Genomic DNA, 24910 nt, shown 5'->3' with positions numbered 1-24910 from the left:
AAGACGATTAGCAGGTTTTTGAACTTTCCAGCAGTCAGTTACATTATACCAGGAAGGAATTTGGCTGCAGATTTGCTCCTTACAAAGACACCACATTCTTCTCTCCAGTAAAACTGATGGGCCTCTGCTGGCCCAGGCAGCACACAGAGCCCAGGGCTCCCACCGAGCACTGCTTTAATCTGCTCCTGCTCCAACCCCGACAGCTACTGATCAAAACACAGGTACAATATTTTGGATTTTGGTTGGTTTGTTTCTTTTTCCTGCTGTGCTAATTTTCACATTGTTCTCAGTGGGGGTTTTTTGTTCTTTTTTTTTTTCTTTTTTAATAGAAACAGTCTGAACTAGGTATGTGTTGGTTTGGGGCAGAATGAAATGTCACTGAACTGAGCATCCTTTTTCCCCCCCTGTTTTCCTCCACAGTGCTGGTTTCCCACTCTGGGCAGAATCCCTGGTCAGGAGAGCAGTTACAGATTATTTAGGGAGAAAGCAGGAGCTTGGGAAGAAGAGGCAAAACATAAAAGCATCAATAGAAATCCATTAATGAAACAGCCACATATTTCCCCTGGCTCTTCTCCCCCCCAGACATACACAGCAACAAACCCACCCTTTTTTCCCCCAAAAAAATTACCTATCTGGTGGCAGATTTTTGTAGCATTTGCCAGAAAGGGAGAGTTGCTGGTTTTGAGTCCATCAAACTGCTGCTTTGTATAAAACCAGTGGGCCTGGGGCATCTCCCAAACATTCCCATGGAGAGCTGTGCTCCTATGGAGTGCTGGGCCAGCACCAGGCAAAGGCCCCTATGGACAGGGAGAGCTGTGGGAAGAAGGCCCACTCTGTCAGGTGCTAAAGGGAAATACTTGGATTCTGCCCTGGAATGAGTAAGGCTTGTGAAAAGCACAGACAAGAGGAAAAAATCACAGAGAGGAGCATAACAACACCCTGAAAATACATAAACAGGCTGTGCTCCATGTCCAGGAGGGACAGAAAGGATGTTATCAGCTTAAAGGGGATCAAAGGATATTTAGGCTGGATGTTGGAAATATCTTTTATCCCAGGCCCTCAGTAGCTGCTCCTCTGCCTGGAACTGATGTGGAGCAGCCCTCCCTGGCACTGTGTAGGATGAGCAGAGGCTGATTGTGAGCAGCACACAGGGAAGTGCCATCCAGGGGATGTGCTCTGACTGCTTCAGGTCTCTTCCACATCTATTCTCTCCGAGATTAAGCAGGAGGAATGTATAATAACATTTTCTCAACTCTCAATAGATATTGTAAACCCTCCTCTGCTTTTCTTTGCAGCTGCACAACTCCTCTGCTCCAGCCCTAATTTGTATCCACCAAACCCAAAATTGCAGCATGTAAGTTGTCAAAACCAGCATTCAAAGCCACACTCACACAAGACAAAAAAGCACACAGAGCATCCTACAGAAATTCTGACACAAAAAGCTGTTCAGCTTCCCTTTCCATGCTAACAGAGGACAGGCAGGAAATACAATTTATTTTTTCTATTTATCAACACAGTTTGATTTTTGAAAAATCTCTTTTGTCCCAAACCTAGAGGGAGAGTTACAATTCTGAATTCCTAACAAGGAGGGAACAAAACCAAAGCCTAAAGGATTTGTCTGCCCTGAATGGACACAGTGCAAGAAGCTTTTGTTACAAAATAAGCAGAGTCTTAATAATATGGCAAACCCAAACTAAAGCAAAATCTTAAATGAATCATTGAGGAAGAGCTGCTATCAGTTTCCTGTATGGAAACATGACACTTTGCCATATTCCACGCCCTTTAATTTTATTTTTTTTAACTGAAAATTAATATTGAGCTGTAATTGGTAACCTGTGCTGCAGTCTCACCAGTTAAGGTTTTGCTCCCTATCAGAACCTTAAATTCTAGTCCCAGAATTACATCAGTCTGCAATCTATTAGTAAAGCCAAGACCTGCCCAAATGGGCTGATCTGCACAAGGAAACTGTTACAAAAACATTACTGCCAACAACCACTTTAAATTGTCTTTCAGGGAACTGCAAGTGATTTCTTACACAAGAACAGGACCAAGCACCCCAAACTAAAATAAAACAGAGCTTTTAATAGTCCTATGAGCTCCACCCTTGGAATCTACTGCCCCTTGATGGGAAGGGCCTCAGGAGGGGTGAAACCTGGCCTTGGACCTGCTCCCCTTGCACCCACCAGGACAGAGGAACATCACTGGTCTGTTGCTGGTTATTCCCATGGATTTGGGAAGTCATCCAATTTGCATTTGTCTGTCTTAGCTCTTTCAGGCATCCCTCTGTCTGTTGGACTGGAAGAGTGAGCAGAACTGGAGATGCTGCCATATGAGGGACTCATGTCACCTACAGCCACTCCACCTCCATCTGTGGGACAGCAAAAGTGGCACTTGGAAGAAAAGCCAACTTTGTTTCCTGCAGCTGTGGCACGAGGCTGTGTCAGTGCAGCCACACTGCAGACATCCATCATTTTAGAGGTACCAACCACGTTTTTTCTCCTTGTGTGTCTTCCCTCCTTTGACTCTGCCCCACACTGGGGTCTGAGTGAGCCTCCACAGTCCCTCTGTGCTCACTTCTACATTTTGCAGACCTAATTGCCCAAATGCCACTTTGAAACCCTTCCCAGTGCTTGAATGCTGGACTGGCAACCTGATATATTTATATCCTTGTTAGATATTTCTCTGGTACTTCCTAAACTTCATGAGTTTGGAAATAACATTCAAACAGCCCTTTTTTTCCTATGTTTAGTTATCAGCACTTGACAGCCCATCAAGGACTGAGGTATAGCACATAAACATATTAAGAACATTACTGTAATAATCCAAATATGTTAAGGACATCATTTGACCTGGGGAATGACTTCGATTGAGGAAAAGTCTGATGAGTTTTTAAAGCCTTTAGTGCCACAGAAGGGATAATTCAGTCAGATCACTAAAAACACTTCACAGTAACGAGCTTTGGCTGGCAGAAGAAAGTTGGTTTCTACAGGCCCTTACACACCATATATTTGCTACCTGAGTCTGTTTAGAGAACACCTGAATTTGTAAGCAATTTGACTCTTTATCTGTGCAGCAAACCCTTGTTTTGATTCTTGCAGAAGACCTAGAAAATCTGCATTTAAAACTGTTTGTGGCTGTAGTCCCAGCAGATTTTAGAGACCTGTGCTGTCTGTGATTGCTGAGGCATCACCCCAGGTGTTGCTGGGAACCTCTCTGTGTATGTAAAACCTTACTCTCTCTCCTCGGTCTCCTTTGGATCCTTTTGGCCCAGGTTGTCCTGGAGATCCTGGTAAGCCCTAGAAGAGATGCAGAACGAGAAGGAATTAATTTCCACTGGGCATCCTTTGTGTAGGTGTAGTGAATACATTTCCCAGGCATCCCCAGCTCCTGAAAACCTCATACACCCATTAAGCACTTGGGCTGGATTCTCTTTTACCCTCCAGCAAATACAGTGGGAGCTCTGTTCACAGACATCCCGAGCCCTGCAGTTTCTGCAGATCCCTCTATTTGGGTCTTTTAATGCATTGCAGGCCCCTGATGTAACATTTTTAAGGGGTCAGTATGACAGGACAGTTCTTGTTCTCAGTTACCAAGAAGAAATTAATACACAGGTAGTATGGTTAGCTTAAAAATCCCCTCTGCTTTCCCCCACTTCTTAATTGCCTCAGTGGGTGGCAGGAGCAAGCACACATACCTGAAAATTAATTGGATTTTGCAGTGGAAATTATTTTGAAGCTATTCACTCACCCTAATAAACAATTTTCAAATTAAGCCCAATCTCTACTAATAATTTTACTCCCTGGGTTGAATAAATCTATAAAGCAGTCACCAGCAGCTAAAAAGGGCACAGTCTCCAGATTTCTACTAATTGAACTGCTATGCAGAAATCGATCCAAATCCTTCACTTATCCACTCAGTGAAGCCACAGTTATAACCAGAGAGGGAGAGGCCAATATTGTTTGTTTATATTCAGCATGTCAGCTCCCCATAACCATGTGCAAGATCTTTTTTTCCCCCTCGAGTGACTTCTACATTGTCTTGGAGTGTGTAGAGATGAGCCTGGAGCTCCCCTCCTGGTGATTTAAGCCAGCCTGGTTATCAACAGGCCCCCAAACCCTCACATCAGAATCCAGAGAAATGGGCTTTCTAGGATTGCTATGAGGAGCTCAGTGTCTGGTTAAGTGGCCCAAAGAGGTTGGACACACATGATTTTAGGGACTAAAGGAGGAGCACTCTCCCAGTTCCAGCTGGGAGCCAGCAATGCTCACCATTAACATGTTGCTCTTTGCCTGCTGCCAGCAGCAGCTCAGCTTAGCTACAGCTCCTCTGGGCCCACCAAAGATTCAGAGACTCAGGCCTGATTTAGGAGGCTAATTAGGGCTGCCAAATGAGGTAGGGCACAAACCATCTTGGCCCCATGTCAAACATGCAGCATGAACAAAGCTCAAGTGTCCACAGAGATCCTTTGCTCTTGACAGCTCTCAACAGTGACTTTCAGACTTTCAGTGCCTGGTTAGACAGGGATGCTCAAGAACTTCCACATTGTGAAAAATAAAAGATTTACAGTGTGTGCTGCATGTCAAAAAGCCAGACTCTACTTCAGAATGTACTTATGAATTGTGAATTACCTTATATTTAATCACGTTAAACTGCCTGTCATTTTGCTGCCAAATCTCCCACTGTGTTCACATCTATCTGGAGTTTCTCATTGTTCTCCAGAGCATTCCCTAATTGAAATGATTCTGCTACACTGGCAAACTTTCACTAACCTGTTGTCCAATGCTTCCTTAAAGTGGTTAATAAATTGCATGGGGAAAACCTCTCGATTTTCAACTCCAAACCTCCTCTTGTCAGGATCTAAGTTACATCCCTCTGCTAAGTTACTTAACCTTTCTCTGTGCTCTTCAGTCATGTTAGATTCCCTTGAAATATTTGATGTTACTGGTTTACCTCCACATTAAGCAACACTCTTCCCAAAACTGAGTCCCTTTGTGTCAGCCAACCGCAATCTGGAGTAGTTTGGCAGTTCACTATTCATCATGACTTCACTTCTTTCCATTTAACCAGCTTTTTCCATCTATGTGAGTACTTTGCCTTTCTTCTACCATAAATTCTTTTGAGTGAGTTTATCACACTCCGTTATTATCTTCCCCCCCAATGTTTGTATCAATAAATAATCAAACTGATGGGAATTCGTGATATTTTTCTTGAATAGAAAGTGCTATGTCTGAAAAAACAGGCTTAACACATTCACTCTGGTGAATTGGTGAATTCCCACTGATGCATTTTTGTTCTTTTCTGTGTTCCACGAGAAATGCAGTATTTTTCTATCACTGTGTCAGTAAAGCCCATGTCAGATCCTTTGCATCAACTGAGGCCACATGAAATGTTTTGACACAGCAACAGCAAGATGTGTTGTTAAGATTAAGGGAAAATCTGAAAAGCACAACCTCTCAGCACAATCCAAGATGAGAAAAAGGTATTAAATCACAGAATTTCATGGGGGACAAACCAGCAGGTCTAAGTCTTCTCAACACCTCTCCCTCTTTGTGCAACGAGATGATGTTTCACCCTTAACCCCCGACTCCATCCCTCACCCCAAAGCACTAAAGCACCTTACTTGTGATCCAGGGGCTCCAATAGGTCCTGGGGGCCCTTTGGGTCCTGATGCACCTGGTGGCCCTGTGGGAATTGTAATTGGAGACAATTTTAAGAAGCTTAGAAGGAAGAACCCTAAATTCCAAATGCATGCACTTCCTTTCATGTTCTGCTGTGGGTGGAGCCCTTCCTCGATCCCACGACTGCACCACGAGCCCTTCATTCCACACTGGATTGCTGGATATCAAATCCTGACATAATACATCCCTATGCCCTAGGGAAGATGTTAGAGTTCTGGGAGGAAAAAAAGGGTGAAAACAGGCAGGAAGGATGTCAGTAACATCCTGCATTTCCATTGCTTAAAATGCAACCTTTGAGAAAACTTAAACTAGACCCGTGAAACAGCAACATCAGAGCAAGGTGCTGCTCCTGAAACAGCCTCATGGGTGGCAGGGAAGCCACAAGTCTGATACAATTGGTCTCTGGTGTGTCAGAAAGGAGATGGAGTTTGGCCATAGCCAGGAGAGAGGCTGACTGGGGCAAAGCAAAGCTCTCTGGTTCTTCCCTCACTCCAGGGGCAGTAAATTAAAGTCTGTGCCACAGAAGAGCTGCTTCCAGGATGAGTTAAACACTGTCTAAACAGGTCAACTTATTTTACACAGTCACTTAACAGATTCATTCCTTTTGAAAAAATAATTATATCTCAACAGTAGCTGTTCAATTATACCTGCAAGTGGGAGACAGGATATTTGCTTAGTCTGAACTTAGCAAGACTCCTCTCTGCTTTAGTTGTCAAAACCCTTGAGATGAAACAATGTGGACATTATACACCAAGTACAGCTGAATCAGCCTCAATCATTAATGCACCATACAAATGCTTAAGTCAAAGAATAAAGGAATTGAAGGGTAAATGAAAGGCCCTCATAATGAAAGGAAAAGCCTTTTCTGCAACTAATGGGAGTTCACTCCTAAATATGCATCATACAGGGAAGTGCTGATGTGTGCAGGAATATTATCATTTAAGCCACCCATCAGCACAGAGAGAAGACTTGCCACTGAATTTTCATCCCAGATTCTGATTTCAGTTATATTGGTGAAAGTTTGGAATAGCTCAAAGCAGCTCCAAAGTCTTCATACACATCACAGAGCAGCTGGCCAGACCTTGCTTGGTGGAGCTCCACAGAGACAGGACAGGATTGCAGCAGTGGTGAGAACAACTCTACTCTCACAAAGGAATTCCCTGGACAACCCATTCTTAAGGACAGTCTGTTAACCAGCCCCTTCTCAAGGCGTGTGCTGCTGAAGGTTAAACCATCTACCACTATCAAGACATAAGAAGCCTGGTTAGTTCTTTCCACCCTTCCGCTCCTGGACCCACTACTGCCCTTCCACTGAGGACCACCTGCCTTCCCTGCATGCATCTCACTCTCCATCAGAAACTCCCTTGCTCCTCCTCCCCCTCATCCAAGCCCCGTGTGTTACCTGGTGGCCCCACAGGCCCCGGGGCTCCCCGTGGCCCGGGCAGCCCAGCCATGATGGTGTCGATGACGGTGGAGGCCAGCTGGGCTTCTCCATCTGTGGAAGGAGCAGAGTCAGTGTCCAGCAAACAGGACTGCTCTCCAAAATCCTCTGGCGCCTGTTGCTGGCCAAGGGCAGGCAGTGCTGCACGATGCTAAATCTGGGCTCTTGGAGCACTTGCCCTTTGCTCTCTAAGGGCTGTGTCCCCTCACCCTGCAGAGCTGCTCATCTCACCTCTGAGAACCACGGGAAAGTCGTCCTTTCTATCAAAAACTTGGTGTCCCTGCACACCTGTATAATCCTACCCTTGAATAACTGACCCAACTGGCTTCTGGCTACCTGAGGAATCAAGGATGGATCTGGATGTCCCTCCTGCCTGGCATCAGTGACCTGCTGAGCCAGCCTGGCACATCCCCCCAGCCCAGCTCACCTGGGGGAGGTGCTGGGGGGAGATGCCGTGTCTAAGGATGCAGAAAAGCCCAGGGAGAGGGTGTGCTCTGCCCCCTCCACGTGCTCAGCAAACTTTCCTCCCATTAAGGATTATTTTAGGTGTTCATCTGGCCAGCTTGGGCAGGGTCACTGCTGGGAAATGAAGGGAAATGGGAGTAGAGCAGAGAAGGGAAAGCCAACAGCAGGAATTGGAGGAGCTTTGTGTTTTAACACATCTTTCTCAGTCCTCTCCTGTTAGGAATAAAAATCAGCAGCCTGTAGATGTCCCCTCTTCCCTCAGCCTTGAGCCAATAGGGTCACCATGTCAGTTGGTATCTGAATAGAAAAACCCCAACTATATGTAAAAAGCAACCCTTAATATTTATTGCAATTCCAAAACCATATTCAACAACCCTATTCCCTGTGGAGCTGTGCTGTGGCATCCCAGTAACCTGTGGGAGTACCTGTATGGCAGCATCTTTTATCTGAGCACCCCACAACACTACTGGACAGTTGAGGAAACTCAGGGGCAAAAATTCCATGGACAACCAAGGCAACATGATCATAAAACAAGGAAGGGAACCCCTATGTCCTGGTGCTGCTGAGACTTGCAATCCCCTGTCCTGACCTGTGCTGTAGGACCAACAACATATTTCCTGTTGCATTTAACCTGGATGAAGGTGCTGCCTCCTGGCCACTGGGACAGTAAACCCTCTGAAAAGCCCACATTTTCCACAGCTGGAGACCACCAGGCAGAAATAATGTCCATCTCCTCCTGCCCATGACCTCAAACTTAGTCATGTTTCCTTCCACCCATCCCTTTAACTCATCACAGTAAAATTCAGGGGAATCCTCTGCAGTAAAAGACTGAAAATGTCTCACTGTAAATGTCAAATGACACCAGGAAGATCAGGAGGGTGTTTGCTTACTCTGCAGAGTTCAGCCCAAAGATCAGAAGGTGAACTCTCCAGAAATTTTAGCAGACACATTATGAAGCCTTTTCAGCTTCTGGAGCGTTGGCAAAGACAGAGAGGCCTTTCCAGCTGGTTGTTTGAAAGTAGTTCCTAGGGAAAACTGTCAAATGGCTTTAACTGCCAAGGATGACAGGATATCTCTGCAATGCCTCCCTGGCAGCAGAGCAGCACAAGATCCAACCCAGATCCCTCTGAGAACCAAATTTCGTGCCTAAAGCCTGAATACAAACAGGTATTTATTTGAGTATTGTTTCTAAACCCATTCATCTTCCCTTCCTCACAGCTCTGAAACAAAACAACTGAGACTGTTTTCATGTTCAGAAGGAAAGGTACCCCAGTGAAGTGTGTAATCCAATTAATTTGAGTTTTATTTGACCATGTCAAAATCCATCACAGCCTGGGAGTAAGATGAAATTGGGAAATGAGCATCAAACAGCAGTGAAGGCATTAACAGTTGCAGAGCCTTTTGTTTTTAAAGTACATGTGGTCAACAAAATCAAAGGCACATCCACTGAGAGGGGCAGAGGATGGCCTGCAAACAACCAGGGTTTAATTACTGCTGGAGGTAAGCCAGGGATAAGGATTTGGGTTACAAAACATTCCAGCTAAATGGTACATTATTATGATGACAGAGTTACTCCCACAAATCCACCCATCCTGACATTTGACTCAACGTTATTTATGAAAGGTGATTCCATAATTGTGACACAGAAGAGAGCTCTGATCAACAGCCCTCGAGCTCAGCAGCTCCTGCTTTGGCCTCATGGCATGATCCTTCCTCAGCTGCCTGGCCAGGCAGAACTCACCCAGATCCAGGTTTTCTTCCAGGAGCAGCTCTGAATGAAACATACTGTCAATGAAATGGGATCCAAGTGTGTTAAAACACAACCCTCACATTTTTTTTAAGAGACTTTCTCCATATTCTTGTAAAGCAGCAGGAAGAACTTGTACCTCCTTATAATATCCCTTCTCCTTATAAACAGAGGGACATTCTGGGGCTCTCTGCAGCTGGAGGCCATCAGGGTAGCCACAAAATAGCATCAAATGGCAGCAACAATATTCCCTTCTCAGCCATCTCCTGCACTGACCCAGGCCCTGCTGGGCTCCAGAGCTGGATGTTTCTGTGCTTCTGGATACACCAAAGCAGAAAGTCTGCCTTGTTTGAGAAGACCTTGATATACAATTTGCTCCAGGAGCTTTCCAGCTGCTGGCCAAGCCAAGAGGAAGAGTGCAGCCAGTCTGACCTGGTCAGGTAGGAGCATCTACATTCCCTGGAAGAGGGCACAGCCATCCTGCAAAGGGGAAACCTGAACCAGCCCAGGAATGCCCTGAAGGACACAGGGAAACCTGCCCAACCAGGGGTACAGGCTTTGAGAGCAGTTGGTTTTCTCAATCACATGCTGTTCCCTTCCTGCTCTCCTTCCCCTTTACTTCCTCTGCTCTGTTCTCCTTCCTCAGGAAGGGCTTTCCATGGCAGCAGGCACTGGGATGTCACTTCATAAACCCCTGAGCTGTGCCCTATGCTGGGCACACAGACAGCCCACTGGGCCTCAGTTTCCCTTTGCTGTCCCCTCAGGCACTGGCACAGGCTGCCCAGGGAAGTGGTGGAGTCCCCATCCCTGGAAGTGTTTAAAAACATGTGGATGTGGCACTTGACGACATGATTTAGGGGTGAACATGGTGCTGCTGCTGAGTTAATGGCTGGACTTGACCTCAGAGGCCTTTTCCAACTATGATGATTTTATGAAAAAAAGTTAATTTTATCTCACCTGTCCTTTGCAAACTGAAATCATTGAGATGTAAGAAAACACAGCCTTCAACAGAGCAAAAGTTGCATTCTTTTCTCCTTCTTTTCCCTAAAAACTCTCAGTGTTAGCACAAGAAATAGGTCTGAACTGACTCTAGACCAGGTACCTGATCACTCATTTTTAAGTGGCAGAGAAAGGGAGTGATCCCAGCAGCAGCAGCCCCAGCAGGGGTACAGCAGTTCAGCTTCTGGCCTAGGTCTAAGGTTTCTGACTAAGGGATAAATTCCCCCATTATAGGCTTGATTTGTTGAGACAGGATGGAAATGAAGTAATCCTGTCTTAATTTTTTTCTGCTACCTGATCTGGAGGGAAACAACTGGGACCAATTTTTTTACCACAGCACAGCAAAACTGCAAGAAAATATTTGTCTCCCCATTTTTGGCTTCTGCCTGCTGATAAATATTGCCAGCAGGAACTTGTGATTAATAAAGGCACAGGCATTAACCATGTCCAGGCAGAACCAAACACTGTGCTACTAAAAATAACCTGATACAACTCACATCTCCATGGGTGCACAGGCCCATTACCAGGAATATGCTTCCCTCTGCTGTCAGCAGCTGGAATCTTGTGTTTATAGTTTTCAGATGTGCTCCATTCAAAACCAGTAAATACATTTTTTTTTAATCTACTCAGAATTTACAAGGCTAAGCTTTATTGCTTAAAGAGGATCAGCTTCCCAGCAACCTGTGGTGGGCAGAGTCAGCCAATACATGGGTAAAATGGTAAGTTTGGTAAGAAAATGGGCTTGGTAGTGCTGTAACATTATCATGACCTCACAGATATTTGTAGTTAGGTTTGTATTAAGAAAAATTGTCATAAATTTTTGGGCTACTCCTTGTGGAAACCAAGAAATCCACAAGGTGTGGAGGAGGGATGCCCAGGGATGTAAATGTAACAGTCACCATTTACTCATTTCCTCAAGTCCATGTGGGAGCCTGTTGCTGCCCAATGCTGGCAGAGTTAATACAGATAATTATCCACTCATTTATCCTCTTCCCATTTTGGGACACATCAGCTGGAAAGGCCGTGTAATCAATGGCTTTATACATTTTTTCATTTACTCACTACTTTGCAAGAAGGAGTTTAATTTAAAGGGTGATTGGAGGGAGGATCCTGAAGGATCACTTGGAATAAAAGGCTGAATGCAGATTGGCACCATTTGGTGTGATCCTGTGAGGAGTGAGGGGACTGTAATGCAAAACTTCCTTGTTCCACACTCATGAACACAGCAGATCAATTTATATTTTCTCAAACTCTTAGTGTGGGACTGCAATTATTCATCCTGTCCATGTGCTCTAAGTAACTGCATATGAAATGGAGCTGTTAAAATTCTTCCCAAATTAAAAATACATCTGTTCACTTTCAGGAAAGGGAGTCTGGAGAGCAGAGTGGGTGGAAGGGAAAGGAGAGCTCTGGATAACTGTCAGACAAGGGGAGACTCACTAATCCTTGGCTGTAACTAAGACAACTGAGCTTTGAAGCTGGACATGAGCAGTAAAGCTGGGAAGAGGCACAGCTGAAGTCTGGGGGAGTGGAGATGGGAGCTGAGGCTCCAGGAATTTACCAGCCAAGTGGAGACACAGCTGAGCTCTGCTTTATCTTTACTAGATGCCAGGTACACAGGACTGGACTGGAAGAATCAAGCCCAAATCTGAGAGTGCTCCAACCCAAATGCAGGGTGTGTCTTTCTTAGAAAGCCTTTTCTTGCCCTGCACAGCACAAATCAAATAAATACATTTCTTAAACCCCCTGACCCTCCAGTTACAGGGAAGGGACAAATCTGGGCTTTCCAGTGTGTGTTTTGTGTGGATGGGGGATCATGTGGATGCACCAGAAACGCAGGTGGAAGATGCAGCTGCGGGGGCAGGGGAAGAGACACATTTAACAGATGTCCTTGTTCTGTTATATAATTCCAGAGTTACAAATTTTGGTCCTTACTGATTCCTGAGCAGCCCTGACACTCCCACACCACAACAGCGGCACCAAGAGGTTCCCAACAGCAGCACCTGAGCCACACTCTGCATTTCTCTGCCTCTTGTCCCTCAGGTGACACTACCTGAGCTCTCTCATTTCCCTACAGACCCTCTTCCCAGCAGCCACATGTGATGAAGGCTTAAAGGACACCAAGTTGCCTCCTCAAAACTGTGATGGACCTAGAAAACCAGGGAAAAAAATCCCCCAAGCCCTGTTCTCACTGGTTTTTAGGAGAGCAGTGACTTAGTTCTTCGTTTTGGAGAGGTGAACCCCTCCAGCTTCTAAGGGGTTTCATCTTGAACAGGAACTTCCAAGAGCCCCACGCAGTGGAGGCAGATTGTCCAGCTGCTCCCAGGGTCCTGGCAGGGCCAGGAGGTGGAAGAGCTGAGCTGCTCCATGCCTGCTGAGGTGCCAGGAAAACATGGCAACTGAGGAGGGAACTTACTTTCTTTTTCAGCTGTGGGCTGGAGCGAGTAGAGAACCCCTTGTTGGAAGGTAAGAGGGAGGCTCGGGGTGGCTGGTGGCCCTGGAGGACCTGGGGGACCTGGGATCCCGGTTTCTCCTGGAAGTCCTCTTGGTCCTTGAGGTCCCAACAGCCCTGTGCAGAGGCAGGAGAGGATGTGTTAGTGCATTTGGGGATGTGCTAATGATGCTATCCTGTAAAAAGGCAGTAAAAAGACAAAGGATTTCTGTCCTAAACTGCAGCTGTGGGAATTAGGGGTGTGGGGGGAAACAGGAACAGCTTCCCAATTTTCCCTTTTTTGTTTAGCATCTTCCCCTGCAAAGCAGACAGCCTGACTTGGCTTAATTCCTGAAAGAGGGAGATCTCCCCCCTCCCTGAGGCTGAGCAAGAAACTAAAGCAAGGTGTGAAATCAAATCTTTCTCTTCCCCTCCAGGTACACCTGTATGTCACCTTACTGCCAGGAAAGCACAGGAAGAACAAGGGAAACACAGTCAATCCAGCAGCAGACTGATCCTGCTTCCTGTGGGGCTGGAAGGCTCTCGTTGCAAACTGAGAAACCCAAAGGCAGACACGTCCTTGGCCAGACTTCGGCCATTGAGAGGTTGCCAGAAAGTGCCAAAAAGCAGTCAGGGCTGCTCTCACATTTAAGGCACATTCTGAGTTTTAAATCTTTCCCAAGCTCAGACTTACAAGGCACAGCCTTTCAGCTACAGAGAGCACAGAGCCCGAGGTCTGGCACCTATTGTGTAGTATCTCCTTCATCAAAACATTTAGGAACATTTTGAGGATGAAGAAAGTCTCCCAGCTCAGGAATGGAGTGTTCTCTGAAAGAATGGCCTCATAACCTTTTCCCTTTACATACAAAAGCATCATTAGTTTGACATCCTGGCATCTGACAGCTTGACACAAATGGTGGAGAAAAAAGGGAGTTAAAACAGGCACCCAGTGAGGGGGTTAAACAGGGAACACTCTGCTCCAAAGGCTGACAGGTCACAGGCTGTTTCTTACAGCTCCTGAGCAGGATGGGGAAACATGATCCTGCTCTGCAGCTTTCTGGGACAAGCTCTCTCCAGCTCCACAGGAAATCCCAAGGTCTGTCATTGCTCGTGCAGGTGGTGCCTGCCCTGAGAGCCCCCGGCTGATCTCAGTGCCCAGGGGACTCGCTGGAATGGATTCGATACCTCTGAAGATGCTCAGCATCTCGTGTGTCTGGCCTTTGATGATCTGCTGTCACAAGCAGTTTGTACAAAGTGCAACATCTCCTGTCTCAGTAGCACTGCCCTCCTCCAGCACTCACCTGGTGGCCCTGCTGGGCCCCTCTCACCAGGTTGTCCCTTCTCTCCTTTTGGCCCTGGTGGTCCTGGGAGACCAGTTGGTCCGACTGGGCCTGGAGGGCCAACCTGTCCTGGCAGCCCTGAAACCATTCACAACGGAGGTTAGTTGGAGATTTTGAGGGCAGTTCCTCAAAACCAGAGGAGAGAGACTCAGAGATGCACAGGAGGAGAAATGGAGCTGTGCCCAGACAATGTGGCACTGGTGGCAAGAGCTGTCTGGCAGAAGAGCCAGACTGGGGCTTGCTTCTCCTCTAATTCCTCCAATCCCTAAAAAAAAGAGGCTTTTCCCCATGTACAATGCCCTCCCCAAAAAGCCAGCAGGATGTGTACCTCCAGCTGGGATGTGCTGGGCAGAGCTGAACTGAGCCCCCACATTGTGTGCCCTCCCCAAGGCCTGAGCAGCTCGAGGCAAGCTCTGCCTGTCCTGTGCTGGGTTCAGCCAGCTCCAGGATAGTCCCAATGTATCAAAATACACAAAATACATTTTCAAAAGCAAATCAAACCCTGCCTCCCACTTGCTCTGGCTGATCTCTACCTATCACCCAGAGATTCTGCACCAAAGTTGTTTCCCTGGTTTCTCCTGTGTTCATTCACCTCACAAATGCACCACGCTGTGCACATGCTTTTTTCACCCCAAACTGAAATTATTGCACCCCCACTTCTGAAGTAAATAGATGGCATTAATTTATGTCCACAAACAGGGTGCTGAGCACGGTTCCAGGGTTGCTGGAAGCACCAGTAGCACAGTAATTGCAGCCCAGTGGGATGTTCCTTGGCAAGTCCACTCAGACCCCCAGTGAGGCCACAAAAGGTGCAGGGCCGTGTTTGTGACCTGAAAGGGACTCTTTCTGATGACACTGAATAAAATCTTAGTGTTGTTCCCTCTAGACTATCAAAATAATAACAACACTCGGCAATTTGATGGTGTTTTTCAGAAAAACACTGCACATCTTTGGCTCATGTGGAGAGACACTTAAACACTGTGCAAACAGCAGTGAAGCCTTTAATACCTTGGAGACGTGGCTGAGTTACTCTGTCTGCTCAGATTAAGTGGTTAATGGTTACAATAAAGGCATTGACTGTCAGAGCCAAGAGAGTCAGAGGCTCCTGGTTTCTGGGCTACCAAGGGCTCAGAGTATTTGTAAGCAGTGGCAGATCAAGCTCCAAAGCCAGAGGGAGAACAGGCTGAGTCCAAAGTTCAGCACACTCAGTTTTCAAGTTTCAGTCCATTTCCAAGTTTCAGTATTATATATGACCATAACCCAGCAAAGCAATTTGAAGTTTGATCCATTTTAAGGAGTGTCTTTCTCCTTTCCCAATATCAGGAGAGGTACTGGACCCTCCAAGAGCAGTGCCAGGAGAACATGCTTCATGTGGGGGTGGAGAGCATGGATGGGAACAGAAGCAGAGAAGGAGAAAAGGAAAGAAGTTGGCCAACTAACACCCTCACAGTTGGTACCACAGGGAGCAGGGCTGCACAATAAAATCAAGGCTCACTGGATTTGCAGCTCCCACATTTGGATCCAGTTCCCACTCTAGGTGTGGGACAGCCCACCTGGGGTACAAAACCTTGTCACCCCAGACATTCATCCAAACTCTCCTCATTTCTCAGAGCAAAGCAATAATCCCCAATATTAGACCCCCTGGAAATATTCCCCTTCCTCTCTTCCTTTTTTTTTTTTCCCATTTTGGAATGATGTCCAAATTATTTTTTCAAACAAAAATGAAATCTATCCACCTCTAACCCACAGTGAAACCAGGTAGACTGAAGAGGCTCAAAGGCTTTGTGTGACAGGGTGTGCCTGTACTTCTGCTGCATTCAGTCATCAGTAAAGATCTGATTTTGGTATTGAACAAGGAATTAAGGTGAGGTTTTAATTTGGATCGATTTGCTTATCCCCAGGACACAAAGTGCAGACTTTGCTATGAGGGGCTCTTTGAATGGGTCTCACCTGGCAGTGGGTGCTGTCCTGGCAAGCTCAGGCAGGTGATCAGGAGCCCATTTAAGAAAGCAAGAGCATTTGTTCCCAGCATTGCAAACAGCTTCTCCCCCTGTCAAAAACTTCCAACACACCTGAAACTTCATTGCAGCAAATTCTTTCCAGCACAGAGGGAAGAACAAGAGAAACTGTTTTGCAAGCACAACACGCTGTGCTGCTGAGTGCGGGTCAGAACGTTCCCTCACTCAGATAAATCAGCCTCAATCCTTCAGTTCAACCTTATAACTCAATCCCATGAACTCCTGCAGACCAGGAGCAATCCCTTCCTGCAGCATCCTCAATCACTCTGCTGCAGCAGAGCTTTAGAGAAAGTGGCACTTCCTCCCCTGGAGGGGAAAGCGCTGAGGGAAAGGCTGGGAGAAGCAGCACTGAGTAATGTGTCAGGCAAATGCTCACACTGGTGACAAATGGTGTTACCAGCATAAAAGAGACAAGTGCAAAAGGGAGAAGAAAGAGGGAAGGATTCAGGGAAAAGGGGGGAGGGAGATGAATAGGCCAAATCTTCAGCTGGCATAAATCAGCTCTGCTGCAGTGGCATTGCTTTCAGAGAGCTGAGGCCCATGGCAAGTGTTTATCCTCCAAAAATATGAAGCAAAAGGCCACAGGAAAAATATTTTTTAAAAGGGAGAGTGTGAGTATTCTACTGCTGGAAACCAAATCAGATGTGCCTGGATTTTCTTCCTGGTCCTGTCATTAACCTGCAACACACCATCTGCTCCCCTCTCCTCCCCAGGGTTTTCCCTGTACAGGAGCAGGGTGTGTTTGATTTGGAGATACAGATGGGTGTGGGGAGGGAAGGAAGGCAAATGTGGACCCAGGAGCTCTGTTCATATGGAGCTCAGCAAAGCCATGCCCTGAGCATCCCCAGTGGACCTCAGTGCCCCTGGCAGGCAAAACTAGTAAGATAATAAGAGTTTTCTCCCATCACTCAGCACATGCCCTGCTGGCTCTGGCCACGTGTGCTCCAGTGACCTGGCTTTCCATGCCCTGTGTGCTGGGAAATGAGTGTCTCAGAGATGACAGAGCTGGTGTTTGGCCTCTCTAACCAAAGCAGTCCATGATCAGATAAAACCCGAAGAACAAACCCAGCCTCTCTATCTGTGAGGCTTCAAATCTCTGAGGGTTCCTGGCCTCAGCACCCTTCTGCTTTTTGGGACATGTCATGTACAGGACTGGGCATAACAACTGTTTGGGCTTTGAAAGAGAAACAGCAGAAACCATTAACTTACCCTGAGGTATCAGCTGCTCCTCAGCACCTCTGTGTCCTTTGGGCTCTGGTAAAGAAGGACAGGGTAAAAGAAATAATAATAATAATAAAAATTAAAAAGAGAGAGAAAAAAGAGAGAGGATGAAAAATTAGGTCTCTTGCTGCCAACTGGCTCAGCCAGAGTATATATATTTTCTTAATACTCAGAAAAATGTATCCTGTTGATTAACAAGCTGATCAGAAAGGCCAGTGGTGCAGCTGTCTCAACAGCACTGATTGCTTTTAAATGATTGTCTGTTCTCAGCCCTGTCACTCACAGAAGAAATAATTCCCCTCATAAACAGTAGCAAGTTTTCCTGGACCTCGGCCTGGAGAGGCATCAGCCAACCCAGAGCCACAAGGTCACCCCAATCACTCCCAGCATTCCCAGCATCCCATCCATGTCAACCACCCTCCTGGCAGGCCTCAGTGTTCTGCTCTTGGTCCACCTGGCAGAGAAAGCTGGTGGCACACAAGCTAGGACTTGGATTTATTTTGGCTGAGCACCCAGAAGCAGGGCAAAGTAGGGAATGTTTCACAAAAACTCCGGGGAAGGGAGTGGAAGGGAGAGGGGCTTGGCTTTCCACACTCAGGTTTGAATTCCACCTATTCTAATATCCCACTTGTTGAAAGATCTCCTGAGGTCTGCGAGCTCTGTAGGAGAACCTGGGGGCAGCTTTGGGCAACAAGTCACAGCACAGCATTGAAATCATCCAAAATGGGCAGTTCCCCTCCATCCTAAACTATTTGCATGGAATTCCCTGCACTTCACCAAAATCCACAGGGAGTTTTTGTGGCTGGGTTTGAATTGGAGATACAGATGAGTGTGGGGAGGGAAGGAAGCCAAATGTGGACCCAGATCCATGAAATATCCCCACAGCTCCTTAGCCAGGCAAGGATTGATGCCCACAGAGGTCAGGCAGGGGGTTCAGCAGGGAACCACATGTCAATAAGCAACTTAACTGATTATTTCTAATTGCTGAAAGACACTGTCCTGGCTCGAAATGGTCCAGTGCATTCCTGACTCCCAGTGATTACACTGGAGTTGTTATTCCACACTAGGTTAAATAAATCAAGGCTAGAAAAACAAAGGGGAACAGTGAGCAAGGACTACACCTGGTAGCACACACACAGCTGGAAGGTTGGCTGACACGACAGGCTCACACACAGCTCAGGCAGCATCACCTGCCTGTTGGAGGTGACCACCAGCTACCTCCTGGATGTGCTGCAGGGGTGCTGGTGCTGCTCCATGGGGTCACCCTGCTGCAAGTGCTCCAGGAGAGCTGCTCTGCTTTCCAAAAGCCTGGGCGAGGGGCAGTCACTGCTCTGTGCTCAGAGAGGCACGATCATGACTTTGAGTGGGAGGGACAATCACCAGCATTTCACTGGACTGACTTTAGTACAACAAAGTGCAGGTGCAGAGATACTGTGACAGCACAAATAAATGACATGGAGAAGGCAGAAGGAGCCTGTAATGGACACTGGGGGAAACTGCTCTAATTCAGTTCCTGGCAGCTGTTGCTGTGGCTCTGAAAATACTTTGCAGAACATATTGTTAGTGAACCTCCCTCCACGTTGTGGCATCATGTCAGATCATAAACATGGACGACATCTGGACTGTGTTGGTTGCTCCAAGTCTGCTGCAGTCATGAAGGGCTGCCATAATAAACTGCTCGGTCCGAAAAATTAAAAGGGAAGAAAAAAAAAAAAAGAGAAGAAAAAAGCAAAGTAGGTCCTAAAGAGAATAAAGAACTGCTCTGGGAGCAAGCAAAGCAACAGACAGACAGGCCTTTGGAAGCAGAGAGCAGGGATCTTGAAAAAAGATGCCAAGGTCAAGGAAATTCAATGCGTGGGGATCTGTCTAGCCAAGTGGGCTCAGAGGGAGAGTTTCTTATAAGTGTACTTTTTTTCCATGCCACAAGAGGGATCATAAAACAGCCCATTGTGTTTATGGCAAATTTAGAAAATATAAAGCAGACTGCAACTGATGTTGCTATTCATGGGAAAGCTTTTTGTCCTAATAAACCCAAGAATTACCCGTGCAGCCCAGTCCTCTACCCCCAGCACTGCTCCCAGATGGGGAAACGCTGCAGTCAGAGCTCAGTAGGTGAGTCTGAACTGTCCCACTGTGCTCCTGATGGCTCTCTGGAGTTTCCTCAGGAATGTTTCAATCTATCCAGGCCTCAAAATCCATATTTTCTGAACTTAAAACAAACACACTGAAACACACAGGGAGGCACAGTGGCCCTGCTGAGGTTAACAGAATTCAAACTTCCCAGAGACCAGGATTCAGCTCTGGGTGGATCCTTGTGCCAACAGAAATCGAGGCTGTCACAGGCCATCACAGCTGGAAAGAGATATTAGTCTCTGAATTTTGCTACTTTCTTCCAAGAACATGGTGCTCTGAGCTGGCTGAACTCAAGGAAGGGCAGAGACCTTCCAAGCCCTCTCCTCTGCAGCTTCCAACAGCAGGGCAGGTTGACATGGCCTCGTTTTTAGTCACCCTGCAGGAATTGTGTGTATGTGGGATGGGTGATTTGGTGAAGAGCAGGTTAGACTTACCAGCAGATCCCACTGTTTTTCTCAGGACAGTCCCAGGATTGAGGAGGGGAAAGGCATCTGGCAGCAGATCATCATACCACGTGGCCGTGGTCCCGGTGATGGGCAGGTTGTTTTCCAGGGATGGGCTTCGCTCCGCAGCCTCGAGCAGGAGGATCTGCACCAGGACACAGGGAATGCAAACATGGTCAGCTGGATGGTTTCATACATGGCCTCTATTCCTGAAGAGGTCTTGAAACTCCTCTCCTTGCCAGCAGGAGCTGGGAATAACTCTGTGTCCCAAACAGTGGGATTTTGGTGTTAAAGCTTTATGGGTTTTCTGGACAGTGGCAGCAATTGGGATGTGAAGGTGTTGTGTTCATTGTAACAGGGTCACACACCCTCCTTGGAGAGCAGGACTTCACTGCCTCCAGAGAGACTTGTGTGGGATTGTCTCCCTGGTGAGAAACATGAACCCTGGGACCAAAGCTGGTGTCAGAGGACACAGCATTTCCCTGGGTTATGTGTTCAAAGCCAGAGTCACAGGATCAGAAATTACTGAGAGCTGGGACAAAGTGAAGGGCAGTACCTGGAGGCCCAGGGTAGCAAACTGAGCACAAGCACTGGCTGTAAGTGAAGCACACAAATACTGACCAAATTAAAGATGATGGAGAAGATGAAGCTTTTAAAGAGTTGAAGTGCTTTAACTTTGAAGAAAATTAAAAAAAAAAAGCAAGCTATTTCCTCAAAGAGCTCAACTTAGAAGTAATAGGATATTATTAAAACTCACAGCTGTTTCTACACCTTGCAAACATACTACCTTCAAATAAACCCACATCCCAGTGGGCATCCCTGAGCTATTTAGGCCATTTACAACCTACACTCCTAGGAAGAGTGACCCCACTTCCTACACATGATTCAGACTGTTCATTAAGCTGTGCTCCCCTGTATGAAACTGGGAGTTTGTCTCACATGGCTGCAAAAAGCTTAAATGTCCACAAAAAGCAGAAGGACGGAGGACCCAGGTTGGCTCTGCCCACTGAGAAACTCCATTAAAGTGAAGGTCAGCAGAACATTCATTGCCCTTTATAATCAACATTTTAAATGAAACTTTTCACAAAATAAGGATTTTTAAAATATAATGAATTTTCTATTTTAATCTAAATGCTTCATCCCTCTGCCTTCCCAGCCACTAGCAAGGGTGGCATAACAAAGTAGTCTACGGATTTCTCCTGGAAAAGTCTAAGCCTGGAATGCCAAACCCCTGGGCCCTGCAGCAAATGGATTTTCCAGCCAGGCAGAAGATAAACAGAGGCCAAGGGCAGCAGCCACTGTCCCAGTGGGGCAGCCAAAGGGTTGGCAGTCCCTGCACTGGCCATGCCTGGGATGAGCAGCCACCCTGCCCCTCCCCTTGCAGCTGGAGGGATCCCTGCCCAGGATGGACACAGGACACCCATCAGGCAGGAGCAGGGCTGAGGTTTCTAGAACCAGAGTTTAGATCCAAGACTCCAGCACCTCCAGCAAACTCTGCTTCCTACACACAAACCCACCTGGGAAAATTGTTCTGGGAGTGCAGCACTGGGGTTTGTTACAGCATCAGCTTTTCCTGTTCGAAAACCACCTAAGCAACACTGATTTAGGGATAAGGCAAATAAAAGAGAATATGGCTCAAACTTTCCATTAAATCCCTAGAAGTTTCAGCTTTTGCACACTGTGTTGTCTTTACATAATGAAGTCACACTGCAATTATAAATGAGAGTGACTTGGCTCTGCTTGTTTGTTTTTTAACTTGCAATTATTACAAGGTTTATCACTTCTTTATTGCAAGGCCTGGTGAGAGCCAGGATTGCAGCAGCGCCAGAAATGATGAACTTCCTGCAGAATGTACTGGCCTGATGGGGGTGAATCAGAAACTAATTAAACTGGGAGCTGGGTTAGGGGCAAGGGAACTGAATGTCAGCCTTGCAAACAGGCAAAATTCTTCCTTTATTGCAAGGATCTTTATTCACAGACCCAGAGTCCTGCTTTCTGAGTAAAGCAAAAAGGAGTAAGGTCACAGTGCTTTTAGTCACCAGGCTTCTCTGACACCAGGCGAAGAGGGAATTGCTTCTGCCCCTTGCACTCTGTGCTCCTATCCAGTGATTTATCTGTCAGACCCTCAAGGAAACGTGTTATCAGTTCAACAAACACTCGAGCATGTGCCTTACCACAGCCGTGCCTAATTCCCACTGACATGGGACTTGAGTGTGTGCTGAAGACCTTTTCTGAATCACTTTATACTATTTACTATATCATCCTCTTACTTCCCCAGCAAGGACCTGGATGTTGCCAAAATCTTCTGAGCCACAGAGGGAAAACTAACCCTGGAGGTGGCAGATCCGAGGGGCTGCAGCCAGGGCAGGGTTGGGATGCTCCTGCTGCGAGGAAGGGACACACAAGGGCTGTTCTGAGCAGTGTTTTGCCACAGCCCAGCAGAGCTGGGGGAAGAGTGATATTAAATCAAGGCAGTGGAGGTCAGAGCCCAGCAAGCTGGAGGGGCCCGTGGCCCTCCTGGGCAGCACGAGCAGCGCTAGCACAGCTCTGCCGAAGGTCGCATCTGGAGTGGAACGGCTCCAAATCACTTTTATGGGTGATAATAAAAATGTGTTACCACATAATCAACACAAAACAGTGGCAATGGTATCCTTTTCATTAAAACAACATGTTTTAAATGAGCTCTCTGCTGATAAATGCTGTAAAAGCTTTAAAGGCATGCACAGAATACTCCAGTATGTGCTTTTATAAATTGACTATATATACTTTGCAGTCATTAAAGTTCAAACCGTAGTAACAAGTTTATTTTCCCTGGGCATGAAATGATAGAGGTCAGGAAGTCTCCAGACTTGAAATTGCTGAGAAATTCTAGTTTTTATGATTAGGACTGAAGAAGTGCCCAAAAGAAATAAAGCAGAAAGAAGAGAGCTCTCACATCCGTGAGATCCACGGAGCCAAACTAAAGAAGGAAAAACACCAGGGATTTAGTCACATTCAAAAATCTCAAGCTATCCACAGCTCTTTCAGCAAGGAGTGTCCTCTCATAGCTCACACAGCACATAGCACAAATGGGCTCCTTACACATTATTGCAATAGCACTGGAGCCATTCATCTATTTTCTGTCACGTTCTGTTTTTCTTAAGGCTGCCATTGCTGTAGTCAAGGGACTCAAGGAGCATTCCCACTTTCATTAAAGAAAAAAAAAAGGAAGTTTCTAGTCCTCTGAGTAAACTGGTGGAAAATGATACCACAGAGGCTCACAGCCAGAAAGCAAATTAGCAAAATGTGCAATGGATTAAAGTCTCAGTATTAAAATCTTGGTATTTTCTAGTCAATAAGGTTGAGGTAGAGAGAGGGATAACACCGAGGGAAGAACGTGTGGTTTCCACTGGGAATCCTCATGGTAAGCAGAGCCCACCTCTGTTGCTATTACCACTTCCAACACAAAAGTTCTGCCTCCATAAAGAATGGAAGCAGAAAATATCCTCATGCCATGTCTTGATGCCATGGGTAATGTCAGTCACCCAGGCAGGGCAGGGACAGAGAAGGAGCTGAAGGACAGCAGCTGTGGCTGCTGCCTGTGGTGCCAGGAGAGCAGATTTCCAACAGAAGACAAGAAATCCTTCCCTCTCCACCTTGGGCTGGGTTGTCTGAGTTGAAGGGTGGCCTCAACTCAGCAAAACACTCAGGCTTTTGTCTTTCTGCACATATGGAAGGAAAAAGTCAAATCTGAGCCCAACTGGACACGCTGAACTGGAGCCTCTGGCAGGAGAAGCCCCAGCGGCACCAGGGCTTGTCTCTGGTTTCCAGGCCCCACGGCTCAGACGCAGCTGAACTGGGTCAGAAGGCTGGAAAGGACTGAAATGGGGCCATGTCTCCTGCCAACAGCGCAGCGGGAGCCGGGTCCAGCGCCGGCTCCGTGTGAACACCCGGGGAACGAGGAGGACGAGGCCTGGCCTGGGAGCTCAGGGCTGGCGCCGGCAGAACCCACCCCGGGGCCGCCGGGCTCGGCCCTGAACAGGGCCCTCCGCAGGGACACGAGTGCTCTGTGCCTGAAGCTCAGTCCCAGCTTACTCAACCCACCTCCTCCTTCTCCATTTGCCAGCATAAACTTTCTAGACTTCACACACATACCACATTCCTTGCGTCAGATCAAAAGCTCAGGCCAGGGACAATGGAAATGGGAGGACGGTTTTCATCTTCTGGGGATGTTCAGTGTCAGAGGACTTTTGGTTTTGGCTTGCAGTGGCTTTCAAGAACCCTATTTTGGTTGTTCCCACTCATCAAAAAGAAGATTTCACAAGCACGGCCTCCTCCCATCCATCATCTGTCCTCCGCTCACATTCCTGATGTGCTGTAACTAGGTAGGTGCTAAAAACAAGGAAAGAACAGCCAGGCTTCCAAAGATTTTAAAATTGATACAACAGGGCTCAGAATGCTTTTTCTTTGGATAAAAATCCAGATGGATATTATTAATTAATAAACAGGGGATAGATATTTGGTCTCTTGAAGCATTGGAGGAATGAACTCCCCTCCATCCCACTCTAAAGAGGAGGAAAAGATACTGCACGAATCCAGCTCATCAGCTAAAAATTCCAGTGTAAAATAAGATTCCCTTGATCTTGTAAAGACACAAGCTGATTAATAATGGTAATTGCATAACTTGTTGGACATACCTTTCTTTATAGCAAATTCTTTGGCAATATAGAAGTTTTTTAATCATTCATCAAGATGCAGATCTAAAAGGGAGTTTTGCAAAATCTGATGGAGAACGGTGTCTCTCACAGCAAACACGAGGCTCCAGTGCAGACACAAGTGCTTGGTTTCAAAAGCCAAAAGACATTCAATAAAAGTCCACTAAAATCTGATGAACTGGGTGCCCAGGGAGAACCTGGGTGACTTCATCCTTATAACAGCTCAGAGGCTTTGGCCAAAGGGGACAAGATAATTAGTGCATGGAGGAGTTTTTGCTGCACTGATAAATTATGGGGAGA

At 46.6% G+C, this 24910-nt stretch overlaps 1 protein-coding gene across 10 annotated transcripts in view; it reads right to left on the bottom strand.

Moving 5' to 3' along the window:
- COL26A1 (collagen type XXVI alpha 1 chain) overlaps nt 1-24910 on the bottom strand; it is a 180310-nt gene that overhangs the window by 10840 nt on the left and 144560 nt on the right. For all 10 annotated transcript variants that reach the window (XR_007908087.1, XM_051809850.1, XM_051809845.1 and 7 more), the window contains 7 exons: nt 19908-20061; nt 17329-17373; nt 14063-14179; nt 12747-12899; nt 7081-7173; nt 5621-5682; nt 3234-3296 (listed from right to left, as the gene is read on the bottom strand). Coding sequence is in view for 9 of the 10 variants with exons in the window: in XM_051809850.1 (XP_051665810.1) it covers nt 3234-3296; nt 5621-5682; nt 7081-7173; nt 12747-12899; nt 14063-14179; nt 17329-17373; nt 19908-20061 (687 nt within the window). In the remaining variant the exon portion in view is untranslated. The remainder of the gene's footprint in view (nt 1-3233; nt 3297-5620; nt 5683-7080; nt 7174-12746; nt 12900-14062; nt 14180-17328; nt 17374-19907; nt 20062-24910) is intronic.

Source organism: Manacus candei, unplaced genomic scaffold (assembly GCF_025592945.1).
Source record: "Manacus candei isolate 608988 ecotype Guabito, Panama unplaced genomic scaffold, ASM2559294v1 h1tg000076l, whole genome shotgun sequence".
NCBI lineage: Eukaryota > Metazoa > Chordata > Aves > Passeriformes > Pipridae > Manacus > Manacus candei.
This window is presented reverse-complemented; position numbering and strand designations above follow the sequence as displayed.